The sequence below is a fragment of the Emys orbicularis genome, chromosome 2, assembly GCF_028017835.1.
Source record: "Emys orbicularis isolate rEmyOrb1 chromosome 2, rEmyOrb1.hap1, whole genome shotgun sequence".
Lineage (NCBI taxonomy): Eukaryota > Metazoa > Chordata > Testudines > Emydidae > Emys > Emys orbicularis.
The window spans coordinates 289216405-289237956 of record NC_088684.1 but is presented as its reverse complement, the minus strand read 5'-3'; the positions used below and the strand labels follow the sequence as shown (position 1 = coordinate 289237956).

Sequence of the window (21552 nt, the reverse complement as noted above, 5' to 3'; positions counted from 1 at the left end):
TTATCTGTTCTTCCTGCTTCTGGGAAAGAGGGAATCATTAAAAAAACAGCAGCTGAAGGCTGAAAGCTGCCTCTCTCTTCTCCTCTAGATGTTTTCTGCTTACTGAAGTTGTGTCTGTGTCATGGTTCCCAGGACTATGCCTGCTTGTGCCAGTCTGGTCATGAGGACACCTAACAGAATTACACCCTTGTCATATATATAAGATGAAGGCAATGCTACTCTGTGCATATTAAGATTGAGACAACATTGACAACTATTCCAATTTATGAACAGACTGATTGAGGCCTATTGCTGAGTCCCTGGTTCTCTTCTCTTAATGACTTTCTTATAAAACTTTGGGGGCCCCCCAAGGATCCCTACTGGGACCAGTGCTGTTCAACACATTCATAAATGAGCTGGAAAAAGTGAGGCGGCAAAATTTGCAGGTGATACAAAATTACTCAAGATAGTTAAGTCCAAAGCAGACTGCAAAGAGTTACAAAGGGATCTCACAAAAGTGGGTGATTGGGCAACAAAATGGTAGATGAAATTCAACGTTGATAAATGCAAAGTAATGCACACTGGAAAAAATTATCCCAACTACACATACAAAATGATGGGGACTAAATTAGCTGTTACTACTCAAACAAGAGACCTTGGAGTCACCGTGGATATCATGGATGGTGGATATAATAGGCCAGTGGAGGCTTAGCCGACCATGGCACAGCTGCCGCCAACACGCTGCTGGACTTCTAGGCCCTGCACTTCGCCTCGTCTCCTCCCAGCTCCGTCCCTTTCCTGAGGCCCCGACCGCCCACCACTGCCTGGTGAGTAAATCCCTCCTCTCCTCCACTCCACGCCCCCATCTCCTGAGGTCCTTACCGCTCGCTGTGTCCCTTCTCACTCCCCACCCTGACACCCCCCCTCGCCCGCCACTCACCAAGTCCCTCCTCACTCCCCGCCCTCACCAGATCCCCTACCTGCCACTCGCCGCTTCCCTCCTTTCCTCCACCACCACGAGACCCCCCACTGCTCACTGTGTCCCTCCTCACTCCCTTGCCCCCATAGATGTGCTGGAGCGAGCAGCGAGGAGGGCCGCGGCAAGCAGCAGGTGGGGGGAGGGGGTGTCTGACAGGGCGGGGCCTGAGGAAGGACGCACCGTGAGGTGGGGAAGGTGAGGAGGGATGCGGCGGGTGGGGGGCAGGAAGGTGAAGAAAGACATGGTGAGCAGAGGGCGCGGTGTCTCGTGGGATTGGGGGAGACAAGGGATGTGGTAAATGGGAGGTGGGGGAGGTCTCACAGGATGGGGTGGAGGAGAGGAGAGGAGGGATGTGGGGCGTCTCGCGGGGGAGGAGGCTGAAGGAGGGGAGAGACATGGCGGGCAGCCTCGTGGGGGGTGGGTAGAGGAGAGAAGGGACATGGTGAGCAGCGGCGGGGGGGGGTGAGCGTGGGAGGGGGCAGGGCACTGGCGCCGACTTTTCAAAGTGCCGGGAGGTGCTCGATCCCCAGCTCTGCCCCATGCCCCATCCCCACCCCGCGTCTTCCCGCCCAGTACCGTCCCTTCCCCCGAGCACACCGTGTCTTTGCTCCTCCCCTCCAGGGCGCCACGAACCAGGGCGGCATGGGGAGGCACTGATCCGCAGGGCCCACTGGTGGAAGGGAGGTGCTGGGTGGTTGCTGATTGGGGGGCTGCCGGTGGGTGTTCCGCACCCACCATTTTTCCCCATGGGTGCTCCAGCCCTGGAGCACCCACGGAGCTGGCGCCTATGGGGCAGGGACTGGGCTAACAGAAAAGCGCTAACAGAATGTTAGGAACCAATTAGAAAGGGACAGATAATAAAAGCAAAAAGATCTTAATGTAAATCCATGGGATGCCCACACCTTGAATACTGTCATAGAATCATAGAATATCAGTGTTGGAAGGGACCTCAGGAGGTCATCTAATCCAACCCCCTGCTCAAAGCACGACCAACCCCAAGTAAATCATCCAACTATGTGCAGTTCAAGTCACCCCATCTCAAAAATGATATACTAGAATTGGAAAAGTTAACGAGAAAGGCAACAAAAATGATTAGGGATATGAAACAGCTTCCATATGAGGAGAGATTAAAAAAACCTGGGACTGATCAACTTAGAAAAGAGATGATTAAGACGGGATATGATAGAGGTCTACAAAATAATGAATGGGGTGGACAAGGTAAGTGTTATTTATCCTTCACCTAACACAAGAACCAGGGGTTACCCAATGAAATTAATAGGCAGCAAATTTAAAACTAATATATGGGAGTACGTCACACAATGCCCAGTCAACCTACGGAACTCACTGCCTGGGGATGATGTGAAAGCCAAATGTATAACTGGGTTAAAAAATGAATTAGAAACGCTAATGGGGGAATAGGCCTGTAAATGCTATTAGCCAAGATGGCCAGGGATGCAACCCCCTGCTTTGGGTGTTCCTAAACCTCTGATGGCTAGAAGCTGGGACTAGAAGATAGGGGATGGATCACTCGATAACTGCCCTTGTCTGTTCACTTCCTCTGAAGCAGCTGGCACTGGCCACTGGCGGAAGACAGGATGCTGGGCTATATGGACCAGTGGTCCTACCCAGTGTGGTCATTCTTATGTTAAGCTGTCAATGGAGCCAAAGGATTTCTGAAGCTGTAATCTTAGAAAAAGATTTCTATAATAGTTATTATGCTATTTGGGACCCCTCCTTTGAAGAAAAAAAAAAGGCTAAAACTGGTTTCTAGTTTAATTTGGAATATGTACAAGAAGCTCAGGATGAGAAAATTGTATTTTAAAGAGGAGGATAAGGGGCTTGTACACTAGGTAATGGAGGAATGGGATGCTGCAGGTACACCTCTACCCCGATATAACGCGACCCGATATAACATGAATTCAGATAGAACGCGGTAAAGCAGTGCTCCGGGGGGGCAGGGCTGCGCACTCCAGCGGATCAAAGCAAGTTCAATATAATGCAGTTTCACCTATAACACGGTAAGATTATTTGGCTCCCGAGGACAGCGTTATATCGGGGCAGAGGTGTATAATTAAATGGCTGGTTTATGCTCCACTGCTTGTGTTTGTATTTTGGAATATTCAGTAAATCAGCATCTATTTATTGGAGACATTGGCAAGTTTGAATAAAAACCAAGCAATGAAGGCAAAATTTGAGACGGGTGGATATGGAGAGGGTATGGTTGTTTGGGAACTCAGCAATCTCCTGGATGGAGACATTTTCTGTATATTTCCACAGCTTTGAAATGTAGAGGATTCAGTCAGTGGCCTGCCTATCTCTGCCTGGCTGGAAAACAGACCACTTAGATCTGCAGGGCCTCTTCTGAAACCGAACAGGGCAGCTGGTTACATCACTCTTGTTTGGCATGCCAGTAAGAATGCTAGTACTTAATGCCTTCAGCCTACCAGCTGAATGGGCATGAATACTAAACTAACCTGTCACAGCTAGACAGCAGCCCTCATGAACACGCTGGAGGTATGTTACAGGGATGGCATATGGAGAGCTAACATTGCCCGCTGCCTGTGCTGGGTTTATATTATGGTAGCTAGAAGACTTCAGCTGTCAATCTGCCACCTTTCAACTGCTCTGAATTAAATTCACCACTATGCAGAGGCTCAGCATTAGGTCTGTCCACCATTTCCCTATGAATTAAATAGTGAATTTCATCCTTAAAAATTATTTTAGCTCAGAAATGCGGATTCCAGTTTCTATGGTGTTATCAGATCACTACCTTCTCTGGACTGAGCAAATACCTTTTGCCGTTTTTTTTAAAACAATTATTTTCTTCTTCTTTTCCTACTTTTTATTTCTTTTGTTTGCTTTTATTCAGGATCAGTTCTTTGGCTGAATCTTTTTGGGCAGCTCCTCTGCTCTCTTTTTGTAAGTAACCTGAGAAGAGATCCAGTCTCTAAACTAGAAAAAATATATTTTCAGACTTAAAACGGGATAGGTTAGAAAGCAAAGGGAAAAAATGTGCAACCATTAAGAAGGGAAATTTCCCTGACCTTGACAAAAGGCTGTATTGTGTTTAGATCAGTTTGACAGGCCATCTTTGAGAGTGCAGGGTTCAAATCACAAGACTTTACCATGAAATTCCAGTGAAAGTTGGGCTGTACATCATACAGCATAGCAAATATACATAAATACATTTTAGGCCAGATCCGTAGCTGGCATAAACTGCTGTAGCTCCATTGACTTCAGTCGAGGTATACCAATATATACCAGCTGTGGATCTGGTCCATATTTTTCATATTTGTATTTTCCTAGCAAAGTTTCAGGCAAAGTACTTTCTTTCCAATGTGCATAGCACTCCCTTGCTACATAATGATTAATAACTTTTTCTTTAAAAATGGGCAGGTTTGTTAAACGTTTTCATAAAGACTTTGTGGGTATATTACACACTGATTCAAAAATCAACTGAACTTAATAAAAAAACACTCCCACTGACTTCAAAAGGCTCTGGATTAATCCCTAATTCTGCTATTCATAATCATAAATCGCGTTGGTCAATAAACTGACACATTTCAAACAAATAAGCTTAACATTCTTGATTGTGATGTATCAGCAGAAGCACACAACAACAAAAAACAAAAACAAAATCATCCTCATGCAACAAGAAATAATGAACAGTTTCCCTTCTGCCCCGCTGCTAATATAAACCATTTATTTGCAACATGCCTCACAAAAACACAATAATGTCACGGGATTGTGTACACTTACAGGGTAATGGTGGATAGTTCTGACATCTTGCAAGAGTGCTGGTTAGCCCTCTTGGGCTTACAGTAGCATTTCTGAACGCAGCTGCTAAATATGACAAGATTAGCATTTTTTTCAGAATACCATGAAAAGGCCAAAGTAGGTCAGTTTCAACACATTTCACGAGACATGGCACAAAGATGGAAAGTGGGTGCAACTAAACGCAAATGCAGCGCAAACCAGCTCTTTGATCAAAGCGAAAACATAAATAAAATGCATTAGCTGCCGCGGGCAATTATGGTGTATTGATTCACAGATAAGTTAAAGGAGGAACAACCTGGCTGCAGGTGATTAGAACATTTATGCATAAAAAAAAAATACATGTGACTTTGCTGTCAGATACTGCACAGAGAAAAAAAGAACAATATATTTAATTGAAACAGACCGTAGGTATTATGGAAAACAATTAAATAGTGGTATCAATTTATAAAACAGAAATTGCTGTAAGTCTGTGTTGTTGTCTGACCAGCCCCAAATTAAAGGCATGTGTAACTCTGCAACCACGTGTGATTCATTATTAGAAAGTGGTCACGGACAACAATGTGTTTTTTTCAGTTTAGCTTCCTCTAAACCATGGGAATTCCTTGGGAAACTGTGTGCATGACCGGCTCTGCTCATTGGGACGTATCTCACGCTTTGTCAGTGTGCTTACGCTCAGAGGAGTATACAAGTAAAAACGGCAGCCGTATTCAGTATCGACAGTACCACATCTTCTCCTTGAGATTCCGGCTATGCCCCATGGAAGAGGAGGGACTCATTACCCTCCCATGTGTGCCTGGGAGGCGTGCTCACTGCTGGCAAGAAAGGTAGTACTGGGGCAAGTTGGGGGAACATTTATAAGAAGCCAATGGCTAACAACTTTATATAGCGTGTACAGGTGGCTTCTGTGTCACTGCTTCCCCTTGGGGCTTCTATCTGGGGAGACAGCTTTAACTTGTGGCTGAGTCTCCATCAATGAAGGCTGTCCCGGGGATGTGTTGCATCAAGTACCCTGCCCCAGCAAGCCCCGCCCAATTTGGGTGAGCAGCGTGTGGCAGGGAGCAGGGCTTACGAATGCTTTGTGTTGCTGCAACCCACCTGCAGGTGGACTTTTCACTTTGCCCCAGATTACATCGGTGGCATGAACGAGCCGCCAGAAGCCCAATGTGATTGCTTAGTGGGGCTTCCCCAGGGACCCTGTTACACCAGTGCTCTCTTCTTGTTTGCTTCTGGGGGGAAAAAATCAAGGGGTTGGTTTTGATGTATAGATGATATATTATTTGGGGTCCTGGCTGTTTTAGAGACCACATTCTCCACTGGTGTCAATCAGCATAGCTCCCCTGAAGTGGAGGAGCTGGCCCCTCATCCACCCTGGGCTGTCTATGCTGCATTTCTAAGAGAGGCAGCACAGAAATTGCAGACCAAGAGGCAAGGGGGCTAAGAAGGTGGCTTAAGCTGCCTTGGTGCTCTCCAGCTGCTGGGGTACTCTGGGGTCCAGAGCAGCCCCCAGTATGGATTAGACAAATCTGGGAGGCTAAGCTATGGCAGGTTCTGGGGACTGTCCAAAATCTCTGCAATGCTGCAACTCCACCCCAAATTTGCCCCTCCCTCCCACAGCATGCTCCCTAGATGAATATTTGAGAGGAGGTCTTCAGACAACAGTCGCTGGCTTTCTCATTTCCTGCATCAGGAGAATTCTCCCCTGGCTGGATTCAGGGCTTTTGGGGATCCTTGATGCTCTTCCAACCCTTTCATCTGTTCTCTTACCCTCTGGTGGTTAAGACCATCTGAGGTGCTCCAGCTAACAGATTTGTAGTTCTTGGGTCAGGTGGCAAAGCTTTTCCAGGGGAGGCCGCATGACTGCAATTTGTTTCCCAACCTGACCTCACAGACGTAACTCAGCTCTCTTGATTGCAAAGCCTACTTATTTACAAAGGCATTTGCCCAGGGAGGTGGCATGGGAAGGAAGGAATTTTTATGACAGTTTGGGGGACTTTTTGCACTGACACATGTCTTTCTCTGGTTGTGTTAATATATTATTATTTCGTGTTTTTGTGCATCTGCCTAGAGGTGGCAAAGTCAAAGCTCGCCAGCCGCAACGCTCATCGGGATAACTCAGTTCAGGCCCATCAGTTTGCCTAGAGATGGCAGAAAGGTGCATTTTATAAACTGAACAATAAAGTAGAATAAATATTTTGTAGCTGGACCATATTCATTACCATGGTTAGAACTGCTGAGTCACTTAGTAAAGACACTTCTCTCTTTTTGCACCTTCAACAACCTTGACAGCTACATTCCAACTGCAGAATATTATTGGTGATGATGTACGAGCCAGAGAGAACAGAGCAGGAGTTTTCGATCTCGTGGCCCATATTGTTCCAGCAGATAGAAAAAAATAATCATGCTTTGACTTGTAAGCAGAGCTCATTTACTGTGCTTAGGGCTGAGAGTAAATACAGAACTGCATGGTGTTACTGTTAGAAAATTACTTCTCAGCGTATAACTGTTCATTGCATCATGTATCTTGTCTGTTTTGACTGTGCTGTATTGTGCATTGTTTGGCAACTGAAATCCATAGTGAGGAATCAGGAGACAATTTTAGAAGATTCCGTCAGCTTATTTTTATGAGTGTGGACATTTTCAAAAGTGACTAGTGATTTGGGGTACCTCGCTGTTTGATTTTCAGAGGGCCAGTGCTCAGCAGTTTCTGAAAATCTGGCCTTTTACAGTTTCCCAAATTGGCATCCAAAAACTGACACCCCCAAAATTGCTTTTGAACCACTTTTGAAAATCTTAATCCTAGATTTAATTCTTCCTGACATGTTTCCATGTAGCACCTTCTTTGAAGCTTGAGAAATGGTTTCCCTTATCACGTCACTCCTTTTTTACTTAGAAATAACATCTTTTATTGGACCAATTGCCTCTCTAATATCCTGTGACTGACACAGCTGTAGCTACACTTCTTTTCCAGTTGGCAGATTAATTTTCTATTGTGTGTGTGTGTATATATATCATTCTGGTGGATAAGAAACCAACATGATTCTGCTTGTTTGCTAAACTAGCATTATCAGCAGGAAAAAGCACAGCTCTGGAAATAATATTTGATGGACAAGTGCTGCTGCAAAGCCAGGAAAGAGCAATACACGTTGTTTGGGATAATTATGGAAAAGGTCTGCAGAACGTGATAAAAAACAGCAAAACCTTTCCACAAGTTTTCTTTTTTCCCAACTATCCTACTGAACTTAATAGAGAATTATATCCCTGCTATTGTGTTCTACAAGATAAACCAAACATACGTAGAATGTAGATCTGCTAGAAGCTTTTATACCACTATTGTTGGTGTGGTTTTTTGGATACCCTACAGTTGTATCCAAATTCATTACCCCTTTCCCTTTTTGATAACTGACAAAAGGGGAAAGGGAAAGAAAGGAACGCAAAAACTAAAAAAAAAAAAAAGGCTTTTTCTTAAAACAAAACCAGATTTTTTTTTCCAAAAAAGCTCTCAAAAATCCCCAATTATTTCCTCTTAAAACATACTTACTAGAGTTTTACCTGATCTAATTTGACCTACTGCCTTTCTAAACAGAGCGAAAAGCACATGACGTCAAACAATTTCTTAATGTTTAATAAAAATGTATTGTGCTCTAATTTTGCATAGCATCAGCACTTTGATAATACGTTGACAGTGGATTTAGGAATGCTGATAGTTCACTAGAATGGGACTGAGCAGTGTCAGCAAGGCAGATGGAGATGAAGAGGTAGTGCTTAACTCAGTAGACTTGCACAGGTGTAAGTGAGGGAGAATTTGGCTTATGCATGATTGTAAAGGTGAAAAACAGGAAACTTTATACAAGTTAAGAATGATGCTATTAAGAATTCCTGGGCAAATCCTTTTGGGGGTGGAGGGTCGGGTGGCTTGTCTACACTACTGCTTACGTCGATGTAAGTTATGTCACTCAGGGGTGTGAAAAAAACACACACCCCTGGGCGACATAACTCACATCTACTTAACGCAGTATCTACACTGTGTGACGTCGGTGGGAGATGCGCTCCCGCTGATATAGCTTCCGCCTCTCATGGAGGTGGATTAATTACAATGACAAGAGAGTGCGCGCCTGTCAATGTAGCGTCTTCACCAGACGTGCTAAATCGCCCCAGCTGCATCAATCACAGTGGCGCTGATTTAGCGCCGTAGTGAAGACAAGCCTGGGAAAAGGAGACTGAAACCATAGCGGAAAGGAGGCCAGAGATGATAATGCAGACAACCTGTGCAAAAAGGAGTGGAGCGGAGGAGTTATCTAATGAAAAATAGACACAGGGTACACCTCATATTCTAAGCACCTACTTGTATCTATTTAGCTTTTTTGAGTTGGAGTTTCTTCTCTTCCTACTGAATAGCACAGGATTCACTGCAGCAAGGAAAATCCAAAATCACCCTTGCAAAAAGTGTGGGTTTAAGGGAGCAGGAAGAAATGCTTGCAAAGCTGAAGTAGTTTTGCATTTGAAAAATATTACTTGTGAGGTCTGCAAAACTTCAGTCTATACAAGGTTTGAGCATCCGTCCTACTCAGGGAATCTATATTAGAACTTGCATGATGACAGGTTTCGGAGCGGTAGCCGTGTTAGTCTGTATCAGCAAAAACAACGAGGAGTCCTTCATGCACTTCATGCATCTGATGAAGTGGGTTTTAGCCCACGAAAACTTATGCCCAAATAAATGTGTTAGTCTCTAAGGTGCCACAAGGACTCCTCGTTGTTTTTCTACGCATCACCCAATCCATGCAGGCAGAGAGTAAGCTGTATTGTGTTGGTCCTGCCTTACGGACAAACGTTTTTGTGCACTTCACAAAGAGAAATCTGCCTCTCTGCTGGATTTCTGAGCGTGAGTCCCATTCCCCAGAACTCTTGGCCAGCTCCAAACTTTCTAACTTTCTTATGAGAACTCTTAGTTCAAAATCTCCGTGGATAACTTCGTTTCTGGTCTTTAAGCTTGAGGAGTGTGAGAATGGCTTACGCTGTGTATTTCTATGGGCTTGCCAAGTCCGAGTCCACGCAGAACTCTGGAGCTGCTGGGCAGAGGGCAGCTAATGTGACCCAATGCCCGGGGAGAGGCTATTTTTGTTTCCAGTGCTTCCATGGTACTGATGACATGGGGCCCCCAACGCTGCTTAAAACTACATGAGTGTAAATCCTGATTAGCCCCACTGAAGTTAAAGGAGTTTACACCAGTGTAACTAAAAGCAGAAGTTACTCCAGGTTTACCCCAGGGTAACCAAAAGCAGAAGTTGACGCATGGGCTCTGGCTGCCTGGGGGAAGCCACCCCCCACTGTTCCACAGGCTTAGAGTTACTGGCCCTGTTCAGCATACCACTGCTACTGACGCTGGCTATTTGATAAGGATAACCTGTGCCAAAGTGCGAGAGCAAAGCGGCTGAGTGAGCTACTGAGGGAAGGAGAGTTTGGCTGCTGAGGGAGGAGTCTGAGGGATTATAAGAATCCAAAAGGCACCAAGTCCCCAGGAAAAGTAATAAAAAAGCCAAATAAACCAATGCCTCTTTACACACATACCCTAAACTAAGGCTACATAAAAAAAGCCACAAGAGTTAAAAAAAAATGTAGGCAAAAGACCATCAGCATGTTTGGGGCTCCCCAGTTTATTGCAACATGTACAGCTACCTGCCTCATGGGCGTGCGGTGCAAACAAACCACAGCCCTCAAAGACTGAGTATGGGCTCTTGAGCTCAGAGTGGTTGAACTGGATGAACAAAGGGAGACAGAAGTACATAAGGGAGACTTCTGGGGGCATAGTAGAGCGGACCCACCTCCTGACAGCCCCTGTGCTGTGGAGGAGGATGAAATTCTCAGGGCAGGACAGCATCAAACTGGACCAGAGGGAATTGATCCCATAGTTAGGACCCACACTGAGGATATCCCTCCAGGGGCAAGAACTGCAATTATTAGGAAGAGACAGGTAATAGTAGCAGGGAATTCAATTATTAGAAACATAGATAGTTGGGTTTGTGATGACTGGTGAATTGCATGCTGGGTAAGAAGGTAGAGGATCTCACGAGACTTCTAAATAGTCTTATATATAGTGCTGAGAAGGAGCCACTGGTTGTGGTACATGTAGATACCAGTGACATAGGGAAATGTAGGAGAGATGTCCTGGAGGCCCAATTTAGGCTGCTAGGTAAGAGATTAAAGTCCAGGACCTCCATGGCAGCATTCTCTGAAATGCTTCCAGTCCTATGCACAGGGCCAGTAAGGCAGGCATTATTGCAAGGTCTAAATGTGTAGATGAGATGGTATCAGAAGGAGGGATTTAGGTTTAGGAACTAGGGAACCTTTGGGGGAAGAAAGAATTTGAGAAGTAACTTGCTAAAGACATACAAAAATAACAGTGATTTTTTGAAAAGTACATGAGAAGTGGGAAGCCTGCCAAACAGGCAGTGGGGTCACTAGATGACAAAGGTATTAAAGAAGCAATTAAGGAAGAGAAAGTCATTGCAGAGAATCTAAATGAATTTTTTGCATCAGTGTTCACTGCAGAGGATGTGGGGGAGATACCCACATCAGAGTTATTCTTTCTGGGTGAGAAATCTGAAGTGTTGTCCCAAATCGATGTGCCAATAGAAGCGGTTTTAGAACAAACTGATAAATTAAACGGTAATAAGTCACCAGGACCAGATGGTATTCACCCAAAAGTTCTGAAAGAGCTCAACCATGGAATGACAGAACTACTAATTGTAGTAGTATTAATTGAAATCAGTTTCTGTACCAGATGGCTGATGGATAACTATTGTAACCAATTCTTAAAAAGGGCTCCAGAGGAGATCCTGGCCGTTATAGGCCGGTGAACCTAATTCCAGTAAGGAAAAAATTGGTAGAAATTACAGTAAAGAACAGAATTATCAGACACATAAATAAACATGATTTTCTGGAGGAGCATCCACACAGCTTTTGTAAAGGGAAGTCATGCCTCACCAATCTCTTAGAATTCTTTGAGGGAGTCAACAAGCACATGGATAAGGCTGATCCAGTCAATATGGTGTACTTGGATTTTCAGAAACCATTGACAAGGTACCTCAACAAAGACTCTTAAGGAAACTAGGTAGCCATGGGGTAAGAGGGAAAGTCCTCACAGGGATCAGTAACTGATTAAAAGGTAAGGAACAATGGGTTGAAATAAATGGTCAATTTTCACAATGAAGAGAGGCAAACAGCAGAGTCCTCAAAGGAGCTGTACCAGGATTGTGCTGTTCAACATATTTGTTAATGATCTGGAAAAGGTGGGTGAACAGTGAAGATGTTTGCAGTTTGCAGATGATACAAAACTATTCAAAATAGCTAAATCCAAAGCAGACTGCGAGGATTACAGAGGGATCTCACAAAACTGAGTGACTGGGCAGATGAACTTCAATGTTGATAAGTGCAAAGTAATAAACATTGGAAAACATAATCCCAACTATACATATACAAAAGTTGGTTCTAATTTCACTGTTACCACCCCAAAAAGTGATCTTGGAGTCACTGTGGCTAGTTCTCTGAAAATTTCTACTCAAAGCACAGCAGAGGTCAAAAAGGCCAACAGAATGTTAGGAACTATTAGAAAAGGGAAATAAATAAGACAGAAAATGTCATAATGACGCTATATAAACCTATGGTGCACCCACACCTTAAATACTGTGTCCATTTCTGGTTGCCATCTCAAAAAGAATAAAGTGGAACTGGAAAAGCTTCAGAGAAGGGCAACAAAGATGGTCAAGGGTATGGAACGGCTTCTGTATGAGAAGAGTCTAAAAAGCTTAGGACTGTTCATCTTAGAAAAGAGATGACTAAGGGGGGATATGATAGAGGTCTATAAAATCATGAATGGTGTGGAAAGAGTGAATAGGGAAGTGCTATTTGCCCTTTCACACAATACAAAAGCCAAGGTCACCTGATGAAATTAATAGGCAGCGGGTTTAATACAAACAAGAGGAAGTACTTTTTCACACAACGCACACCTAACCTGTGGAACTCATCACCATGGGACATTGTCATGACCAAAAGTATAACTGGGTTCAAAAAGAACTGGATAAGTTCATGGAGGATAGGCCCATTGATGGCAATTAGCCCAGATAGTAAGGGATGCAACCTAATATTCGGGGCAACTGTGAGCCTCTGACTACAAGAAGGCAGGAGTGGAAGAGTGGATGGATCACTCTATAATCGTCCTTTCTGTACACTCCTCCTGAAGTTCTGGTATGGGCCACTGTTGGAGACAGGATACTGGCAAGATGGACCATGGTCTGACCTAGTATGGAAGCTCTCATGTTTCTCTGTTTTTGGAGATGGGCTCACAGTGGAACCATTTGTCTGGAAGTCCCAAATCCCACTCAGCTGGGATGAAATGGGATTTGGGTCCAAACCACTCCTAGTCAGCAATAAACCACACCCTGGAATCATCTTTGGAGTTGTCCATATTGATAGGCCAGGCAGGCAGCCCTGAGGAAGGCAGTGGGTCTCACTCGGAGATCAAGTAGCGGAAGGGAGAGCATATTGTAGGGTAGCCCTTGTTTGGCCAGGAAGGCTGGGAGCAGAAAGAAACAGCGAGCGGACACTAAAGCCTAGAATCTTCCTTACTAAATGTGCTATCGTTTCAAAGTTACATCATTTTGAGCTTCCCTTATATTGCTTCATGTGATCCTATTTTAATCAAGTGAATTGTTCTCGGTGATCCAAAGGGGTGTTGTATATTGTCATGTATAATGGAGTGATTCTGTTATAAATGAACTGACCTAACCGCAGAGGACATGACAGTAATGGACCCAATATGAAAAACATACTGTACTAGATGAAGCCTATGTGTGTTTGAATCCAATTATAGAAAGGAGTACTGACCTGATGTGCAGAGCACTCATGCCCAAATTCACACATTGAAGATCAGGGAATTCTTAATTAATGAATGAGTCACTACCATTTTTTTAAACCTAGCATTTAATGCCCCAAATCAGCATACGCTGAAAGTCTAACACTAATGGCTGCATTTTCTAAGGGGCCCCGAAAATTTGGACTATCAATTTTGCTGAATTGAATTCCCACAAAATCAAGCATTTGCACATGCCAACAAGATTTTGCATTCCTAGATCAGTGTGCACAAACTCCCATTAGTGAAAGCACAAAACATACAGCAGGAAGCTTAGAGAGTATGTGAACATTTGACACTGAGGGCCGGATGGAGAGCTGGTATAAACTGGCAGAACTCCATTGACCTATGCCAAATTGACAGAGGCTAAGGGCAGGCTCTGTGGGCTCAATTATCCTTTCATTCACACTGGTTGTACCCTGTCATAACTCCATTGACTTAAACGGTGTTACTCCTGATTTACAATGATTTAACATGCTTTATTAATAATGATCAGATTGACTGAGACATCGCTTTGTCAAACCCCACTGCAGTCCATGGGCCAAGGGATCTTTGCTACACCTCTTCAACCCAGTACTGTCAATGGCATTACTTGGGTGGAAATGAGGAGAATGTGACCCAATGGGCTGCTGCATGAAGTGTACAGCCCTGCGATTGCAGACTCTTATTCATACGAACTGTCCCATTTACTTCAGTGGAACTACTTATATGATTTGCAATTTGCAGGTTCCCTTCCTAAGTGAGGGAAGAATCTGGCCCAGAGAATTTAACTAACTACATAATCACCAGCGCGCAGTTCCTTTCATGCACACAGTTAGATGATTACCTGTTCTGTTCATTCCCTCTGGGGCACCTGGCATTGGCCACTGTTGGAAGACAGGATACTGGGCTAGATGGACCATTGATCTGACCCGATATGGCCATTCTTATGTTCTAGATATGTTAGTCTCATGAGAGACAGGTTCACCAACACCTTTCCATGCCACAGTCTTACTCAACACAGCCATACATCATGAAATGCCTGCACGCTTGTCCAGCGCACCTATTAACAATCCTTAAGACACTCGACACAAAGAGCGTCAATTGCAAAACAAAGGGCACAAGAAATCAAGGATAAGAAAAAAAGAAGAGCCATTATTGGCAATTAATGCCGTTTTCGTTTTCCATATGATAGAAGCCTAAATGCGAATGGCAACAGAAGTTCGACAGAATAGCATGTTGTGCTGCAAGCTTTGAAAGAAATTAAAAGCACATCATAGATCAAGAGATGTCAGAATTATTCCCCATTATCTGTAGTCAGCGAACAACTGCAGCATGAAGACCCGTTTAATTCAGCCCCATTAAGCAAGCGACTACAAGAAAAAAGGAGTGGGGATCAATTTGAAAAACAAAACTCAAAATCCCTCCCTCTCCCCACCCAAAAAAATCCAAGAATAACCTTGCCATTTTGTCCTAGCCATTGTGTCCTTCACTTCATGGCTTGACACACTAGCCCTGGCAAAGGTGGGACAGCGAGTGCCTGGGGAAGCTTGCACTCCTGCTGCACTAAATCCACATATCAAAATACCATCTCAGAAAACTGTGGCATATTGAAAGGATTGGGCTAATCAATAATTAGAGAAGTATCAAATGACCCAACAGAATGTAGTGGCTTCAAGTGGCTTCAAGCTTAATTTCAAAAATAGCCAACACATTCACAACAAAGCCTGCCTGGTGATTATACCCCTTCCTCTCCACAGCCACACGCCAAAATCATGGAACTGTTGGTACAAATACATCGGAGCAGGGTGCACATGTAGCAATGTTTAGAGAAAAAAAAACTTGTTTATTTTCCATTGCTACTTCAAAATAGAAAATAAAGCCCAATTGGCCTACATGATAATGGCTCTCACCTGTGCTGAGTGAGTTCTAAAGGGCATGCCTCGAATTATGCAAAAAAAACCCAAGCAGAACAGTCTTTTAAAATGTCATGCATGGCAGGTGACCTTGTAACTACCAACATGTGAGTGGTGCTGCTGTGATTTACAGTATCAAAATCAGAGGATACCAGTGTAGGCACAGTAAAGTGTTTGTGTTTCACTGGAAATTAATGGGATTTTCTTTAAACTGACCTCACTGACAACTACCAATCTTTTGTCCCTCATATGGAATGCTGTACTGGGAAGTCACCGATAAAATGGCAAAACCAAATCCGAGATGGATGTGGCTTTAGGCCTGCTCCTCCCATCACTATTAAAATAATGCAAGCGGGATATGTACAGAAGAAGGATGGATGGGTGGTTAGGGTGCTAACCTGGGACTCAGGAAACCTAAGTTCAATTATCTGCTCTAACAGAGGCTCCGTGTGTGACTTTGAGCAAGACACTTGGTCTTTCAGTTCCTCATGCGCTAAATGGGGATATAGAGCATAGGAGTGCTGTGGGGAGAAATGCATTATAGATTGTGAGGCTTCAGAGACTATAGGAATGGGACCATCTAAGTATCATACACAGATAGCTCAATGGCAGGCCAGAGACGTCCACTGCTTTCTGCAAATAGTTTTGGGGCCAGGAGGGGGTTCACCTTAATTACTCCTAGTGTGGTACAGAGGTACAGAAAATCATCTGTTTAATGGTGTTTAAAACAGATACCACCCAATATTTGTGAAGGAGGCATTTTACTCTTGAACACTAGGCAACTTTTGTAAGATTTAGTCTTTAAAAAAATAGAGCAACCATTTTTAACATACTTATTGGCTGTTCTAGAAATGAGAACTAGGACCCCATTGTCTCATGTGCTGACAAGTAACCAATGTTCACTGTTTCTATAATCTTTTCCTAGTGTTGGGATGGATAAACCTTTGCTTAAGAGACCCCTGCATTCCTGGTGTTAGTGGGAGTTCCACCTCCCTTCCCCAATTAATAATGTCCGTGTTTAAGCAATTAAAGCGCCGTGCCAATGGACAGACCGCTCAGCAAAGGAGCTGCAGTTTCCCGTTATAATTGGGGTTTATGCCAGGAAGATCCTGTTGGAAATAACTGGCACTGCTAATTTGAGTATTTGCAGCAAGACAAAGCAGTAGCAAAATGAATCATTGAATTTCCAGTGACTTTGTCAGTGAATTGCAGAGGAGTGTTGTTTACCAAAACACTTGCTTTAGGACAGTGATTCGCTAACCTAAGCCCTTTAGATTGGACCATATGTAAAATCATACCTACCTATGGTATATGCCATGTTTCTCCTTTCTTTCCAGCAAGATGCTGATTGGAGGAATGACGTAGACCTGAATTAGCTAGATGAATGTGTGGTTTTATTTTTTTCTTTTGAGTTTTCAACAGGCATGATACAAAAGTCAGGATGAAGAGTTGGTTAAAAAAAGCAAAAGCAGAAACAAACCAAAAAAAGTATACTATGCATCCATGAGCCAAAAAAATATATATATGTCAATCAAATGTGCTTTAGCCCTTTGCAATGAGTGAACAAGCAAAAAGCTTAATGGAAATGCTTGCGCTATTTTAGTCTTATGGCTCAACCCAGCATATGAGTGATTCATGCATCTCCTGGGTTTTTTTAACCTATCGTACTGATATAATTACATTCCATTTCATATATAAATAAACCTCTCATTAATAGTAACTTTGGTTATGCATACAGTAAAGTGAATTTTAGTTAGACACCTCAATGTAATGATTTCTGCACTACAGGTGTATTTACTATCTCTAGAACTCTAGAGACAATTCTGTGCTCAGTTATACCTGGGCAACTGAGTGCAGAATCTGGCCCACTATCTTCACCATATTACTTGTGTTTGCCATGCAATGGATGAAAAAACCTTGGCTGTTCATCGTTCATTTCTTGGCTTCCTGTTCCGCAGCTGATTCATGAAAAAATATATGAATGATGCAGGCACTAACTGATCTGCCGTGGATTGTGCCAGTCAAAGCAGGATTCTAAATAGTAGATACTTGTCTTTAGTCCACAAAAGGAGAGTTAAAACAGATGGTGAGAATTTAGTTGCCCATTTATAACTTGGTACATGGCTTTCAATATATGGATGTAACAATGCCCCTGGATGGGTCATCTGTTGGAATGCTACCTGGACCGCTGGATATAAAAGCTGAAGTTGCTATTGTCTGAGCTATAAAACCAGCTGCTTTAGCTTGGAGGCAGTAGGAGACAACCGTTTTTACATAGTTCAGCCACTAGACGGGGATATCAGCTCACACTGGGTTCCTGTGTGTTACACGGGCAGTAATCAAAAAGAAATAATACATACAATTATGAAGGTTAATACATAATCAACACTTCACCCTTTTAGAACACCTTTTATCTGAGGTTCTCAAAACTCCAACCAGGTTCAATCCTGATTTAATTTACATTGGTGTCAAACCAGAGCAACTCTAGTGAAGTCTGTGGCACTACTGAGGACTGACACCAGAATAATAGAAAGCAGAACATGGCCCAACAACCACAGGCCTGAACTTTCTGTTTGTTTGCCTTTGACTGCTCACTTCTGCCTGTAGGAGGCAAGGATAATTAACAAGTGATGATATTTGGGGGAAAATATGGTCTAATAAACTAGCAAAACAAAGAGAGAACTCTGAAAAAAAGAGTCCTGAAATTTTAAAGGGCATTGACAATGAAGTCAGTGCCCCCCTCTCAATGGTTGAGATATTTTTTCATGAATCCAGCCTTCACTCAAGTAAAATGGAAGGAGAACTTTGGGTTTTAAGCATCATTAAAATAAACACTGAGTCATTGTTTGTTCTGTCCGGGTCTGTCACAGTTAGAGCAACTCAATCTAAAATGGAATGAGCAGCACGCAGGTAATGTTGAGCCCGAACCAAATGGAGGATGACAAATTGCACAAGGCTGGTAATGAATGGGTGGATATACAAATGGATAAAATTGGAGATATCACACTCGCTAAAGCATTTAACTAGTCTACAGAAACAAAATCAAGAACACGGGGAATTACTAAATGTTTCTAACTTTTTTCTTTTCAACTTGAAAACCCAGGAAATTACTTATAATGATCATTGGGAAGGTTATTTAGCGTGAATGTCTAATTTTGATGATAATCACTCATATTTGCGGTGCTGAATATATTTTAATGTGAATGAAGCAAGTCCCACAATCATGGTGGCTACACTACATAGACTTTAGCATCAGTACTATTGCAATATACTTCCTCTATAATGCACCTTGCATCCAGCAAAGAGGCCCTTATAGGGCAGTTATAGATGAATGCAGTGTGACATCATTTTATAGTGAAATTATTGGTCTGTGAACAGAGATACATCCGACTTTCTGGCATGCTGGTAAAACTAGTTCGTATGATGTATGAACCATAGTGGTACCTATTTACTGGTGGTTGATATTCAGGGACACTAGACCCTGCATTCTGGGTGCACTCTGAGCTCCCATTAACTTCAGTGGGGTACCCAAGGAATGAAGAATTGGGCCACCAATATACATATGAGCTAAGCAGAGAAAATAAATGAATTTATTGTTAAATGTTTCTAGGACGAGTCTGGGAAACCTGATAAACCAGATTGTTAAGAGCACCACTGAATGGAGTTATGCCAGGAGAGAATTTGGCCCACTTTTGCACAGGTAGAAATGACTGCACAAGGCCCCAAGGCAATGGGAAAGTAGGCCCCCTGAGACCCGATTCAGAAAAGCACTTAGGCACATGGTTAAATTCCATAAAGTCAAGGATGTGCTTAAGTGTTTGGCGGAATCAGAGCCACAGGGCTAAAGTCGCAACGAAAGTTACGTGTAGTGATGGTGAGCATCACCCTGCCTCGTTTTTAGGTGCCTAAAAAGTCACTGGGATTCACAAAGCCTGGGTTAGGCAGACAACGCATGGGGACAGACAGGTGTCTCAGAATGGACTTCAGAAAATCCAGCACTCGCCTAAGCTAGCCACTGGGGACATGCCTAAACTGCATTGTAAACCTGGGTCTGTGGGACCCAGGCTTGTAGGCTCGGAGTTACCCAGCATGCACTTGAGTGTCCACACTGCATTGTAGGCCTGGGCTTACAATTGCTGGACCTGGGCCTCACAGCTGTGCTAATACATCCACACTGCACTACGCAGACATTCTCACATGGGTCTGTAGTTTGAGCTGCGTCCACACTGCAAAGTCCCAGCCATGCTCGGGCTCTGACCGTCCCCCTCAGTAGGGTCCTAGGACCCTGATCCTGAGTGCCTGATGCTCTGAAGCAGACTGTTTTCTGTGTGGATGGAAGGGGGGTTTGTGCACAAATCTGTGTCAGAGCTTAGGCGTAGTGTGTAGTGTAGGTGTACACTGGGAGGTGCTAAGCCAGCCCTCTTTTGGGGGTAGGTGCTTAAGTCCAGGCAGCAGGGAGGCACCTCCCTCTGCTTGTGATTCTCAGCTGAAAATGCTCTCCTGGGCTTAGCCACAGTGACAAAATGAGAATTTGCTGTAATATTTTTATGATGCCTATGTGTGCCTCAGTTTCCCCTATATTTTGCGTGGCTACCCAGTGGGGGGAAATGACCAAGTTTGCTCTCAGGGCAGGCTAAGAGACATAGCAATGCATGTTGCCTAGCTACCTGATTCTGAATGAGTCATTAAAAAAGACTGTCCGAAGCCAGCCCCACATCAGTGGAAAATCCAAGACAACAATGGAGAACCCAGTCACCAGAACATTGACACCTAGCAACCAAGAACCCAGAGGGAGATGGATTTCCACACCTCTCAGCAGGGAAGCTGAGCAAAGACCCCCAGCTTGAGAGCAAAGGACTGGAAGGTATGAGGTTGGGGGATAGAGGGTTGCCTTCTGGAAGGAGTCTGGGCTTTCTCACCTGGGAACTGACTAAGGGGGTCAGATTGAGAGTGAGAGAGGCAGAGCCCGAACATGGGGTTCATTACAGCTTGGCCAGGGGCCTGGGCTAACCACCATGGACTACGCTTTAACCTTAATTTCTCTATGGTAACCAAAGGACTTTCATAGTCTGTGTGCCAGGTGCCTAGTAAATGGTTACATTGCTTTGAAAAGGCTGCCAACTCACTGTAAATACTCCCTTAGAGCATTGTGGTTTAGAGGGACCCAGTTCAAGCCTCCCACAGAAATGTGGCTTGGCTGGATTCGCTGCAGGCAGTCACAGTGAGAGACAGGAATCGCTGGTGCTGATGGGCCAGGCTTGGAGGCCAGGGGCCTGCCCCTGTGGAACTTTGTGGGTCCTTAGGTCCTGGCCCACTAAAGGGGTCACTCCCAGGAGACTGATTACCATGATATGGACTGTGATTCATACACCTCTACCCCGATATAACGCTGTCCTCGGGAGCCAAAAAATCTTACCGCGTTATAGGTGAAACCGCGTTATATCGAACTTGCTTTGATCCACCGGAGTGCGCAGCCCCGCCCCCCCGGAGCGCTGCTTTACCGCGTTCTATCCAAATTCGTGTTATATCGGGTCGCGTTCTATCGGGGTAGAGGTTTATGTTTATCATATCTGGCATGTAAATACCTTGTAATGCCGGCTATAAAAGTGCCATGCAAAGGCCTGTTCTCCCTTTCAGGTGACATTGTAAATAAGAAGTGGTCAGCATTATGTCCCATAAATGTAAACCAACTTGTTTGTCGTAGCGACAAAAAGTAGGACTGAGTGGACTTGTAGGCTCTAAAGTTTTACATTGTTTTGTTTTTTGAGTGCAGCTATGTAACAAAAAAAATCTACATTTGTAAGTTGCACTTTCACAATAAAGAGATTGCACTACAGTACTTGTATAAGGTGAACTGAAAAATACTATGTCTTTGTTTATCCTTTTTACAGTGCAAATATTTGTAATAATAATAATATAAAGTGAGCACTGTGCACTTTCTATTCTGTGTTGTCATTGAAATCAATATATTTGAAAATATAGAAAAACATCCCAAAATATTTAATAAATTTCACTTG

The 21552-nt window shown here is 43.8% G+C and overlaps 1 protein-coding gene across 8 annotated transcripts in view; it reads right to left on the bottom strand.

Moving 5' to 3' along the window:
- The window catches only part of LOC135874248 (pituitary adenylate cyclase-activating polypeptide type I receptor-like), a 184835-nt gene that overhangs the window by 8474 nt on the left and 154809 nt on the right, over positions 1 to 21552 (bottom strand). For 4 of the 8 annotated variants that reach the window (XM_065399023.1, XM_065399025.1, XM_065399026.1 and 1 more), the window contains one exon: positions 4718 to 4801. The exons of 3 other annotated variants lie outside the window; for them this stretch is intronic. In XM_065399023.1, the coding sequence (XP_065255095.1) occupies positions 4718 to 4801 (84 nt within the window). Of the gene's footprint in view, positions 1 to 4717; positions 4802 to 15897; positions 16880 to 21552 lie in introns of those variants that run through there. One more of the 8 variants, XM_065399030.1, reaches the window with a different exon arrangement.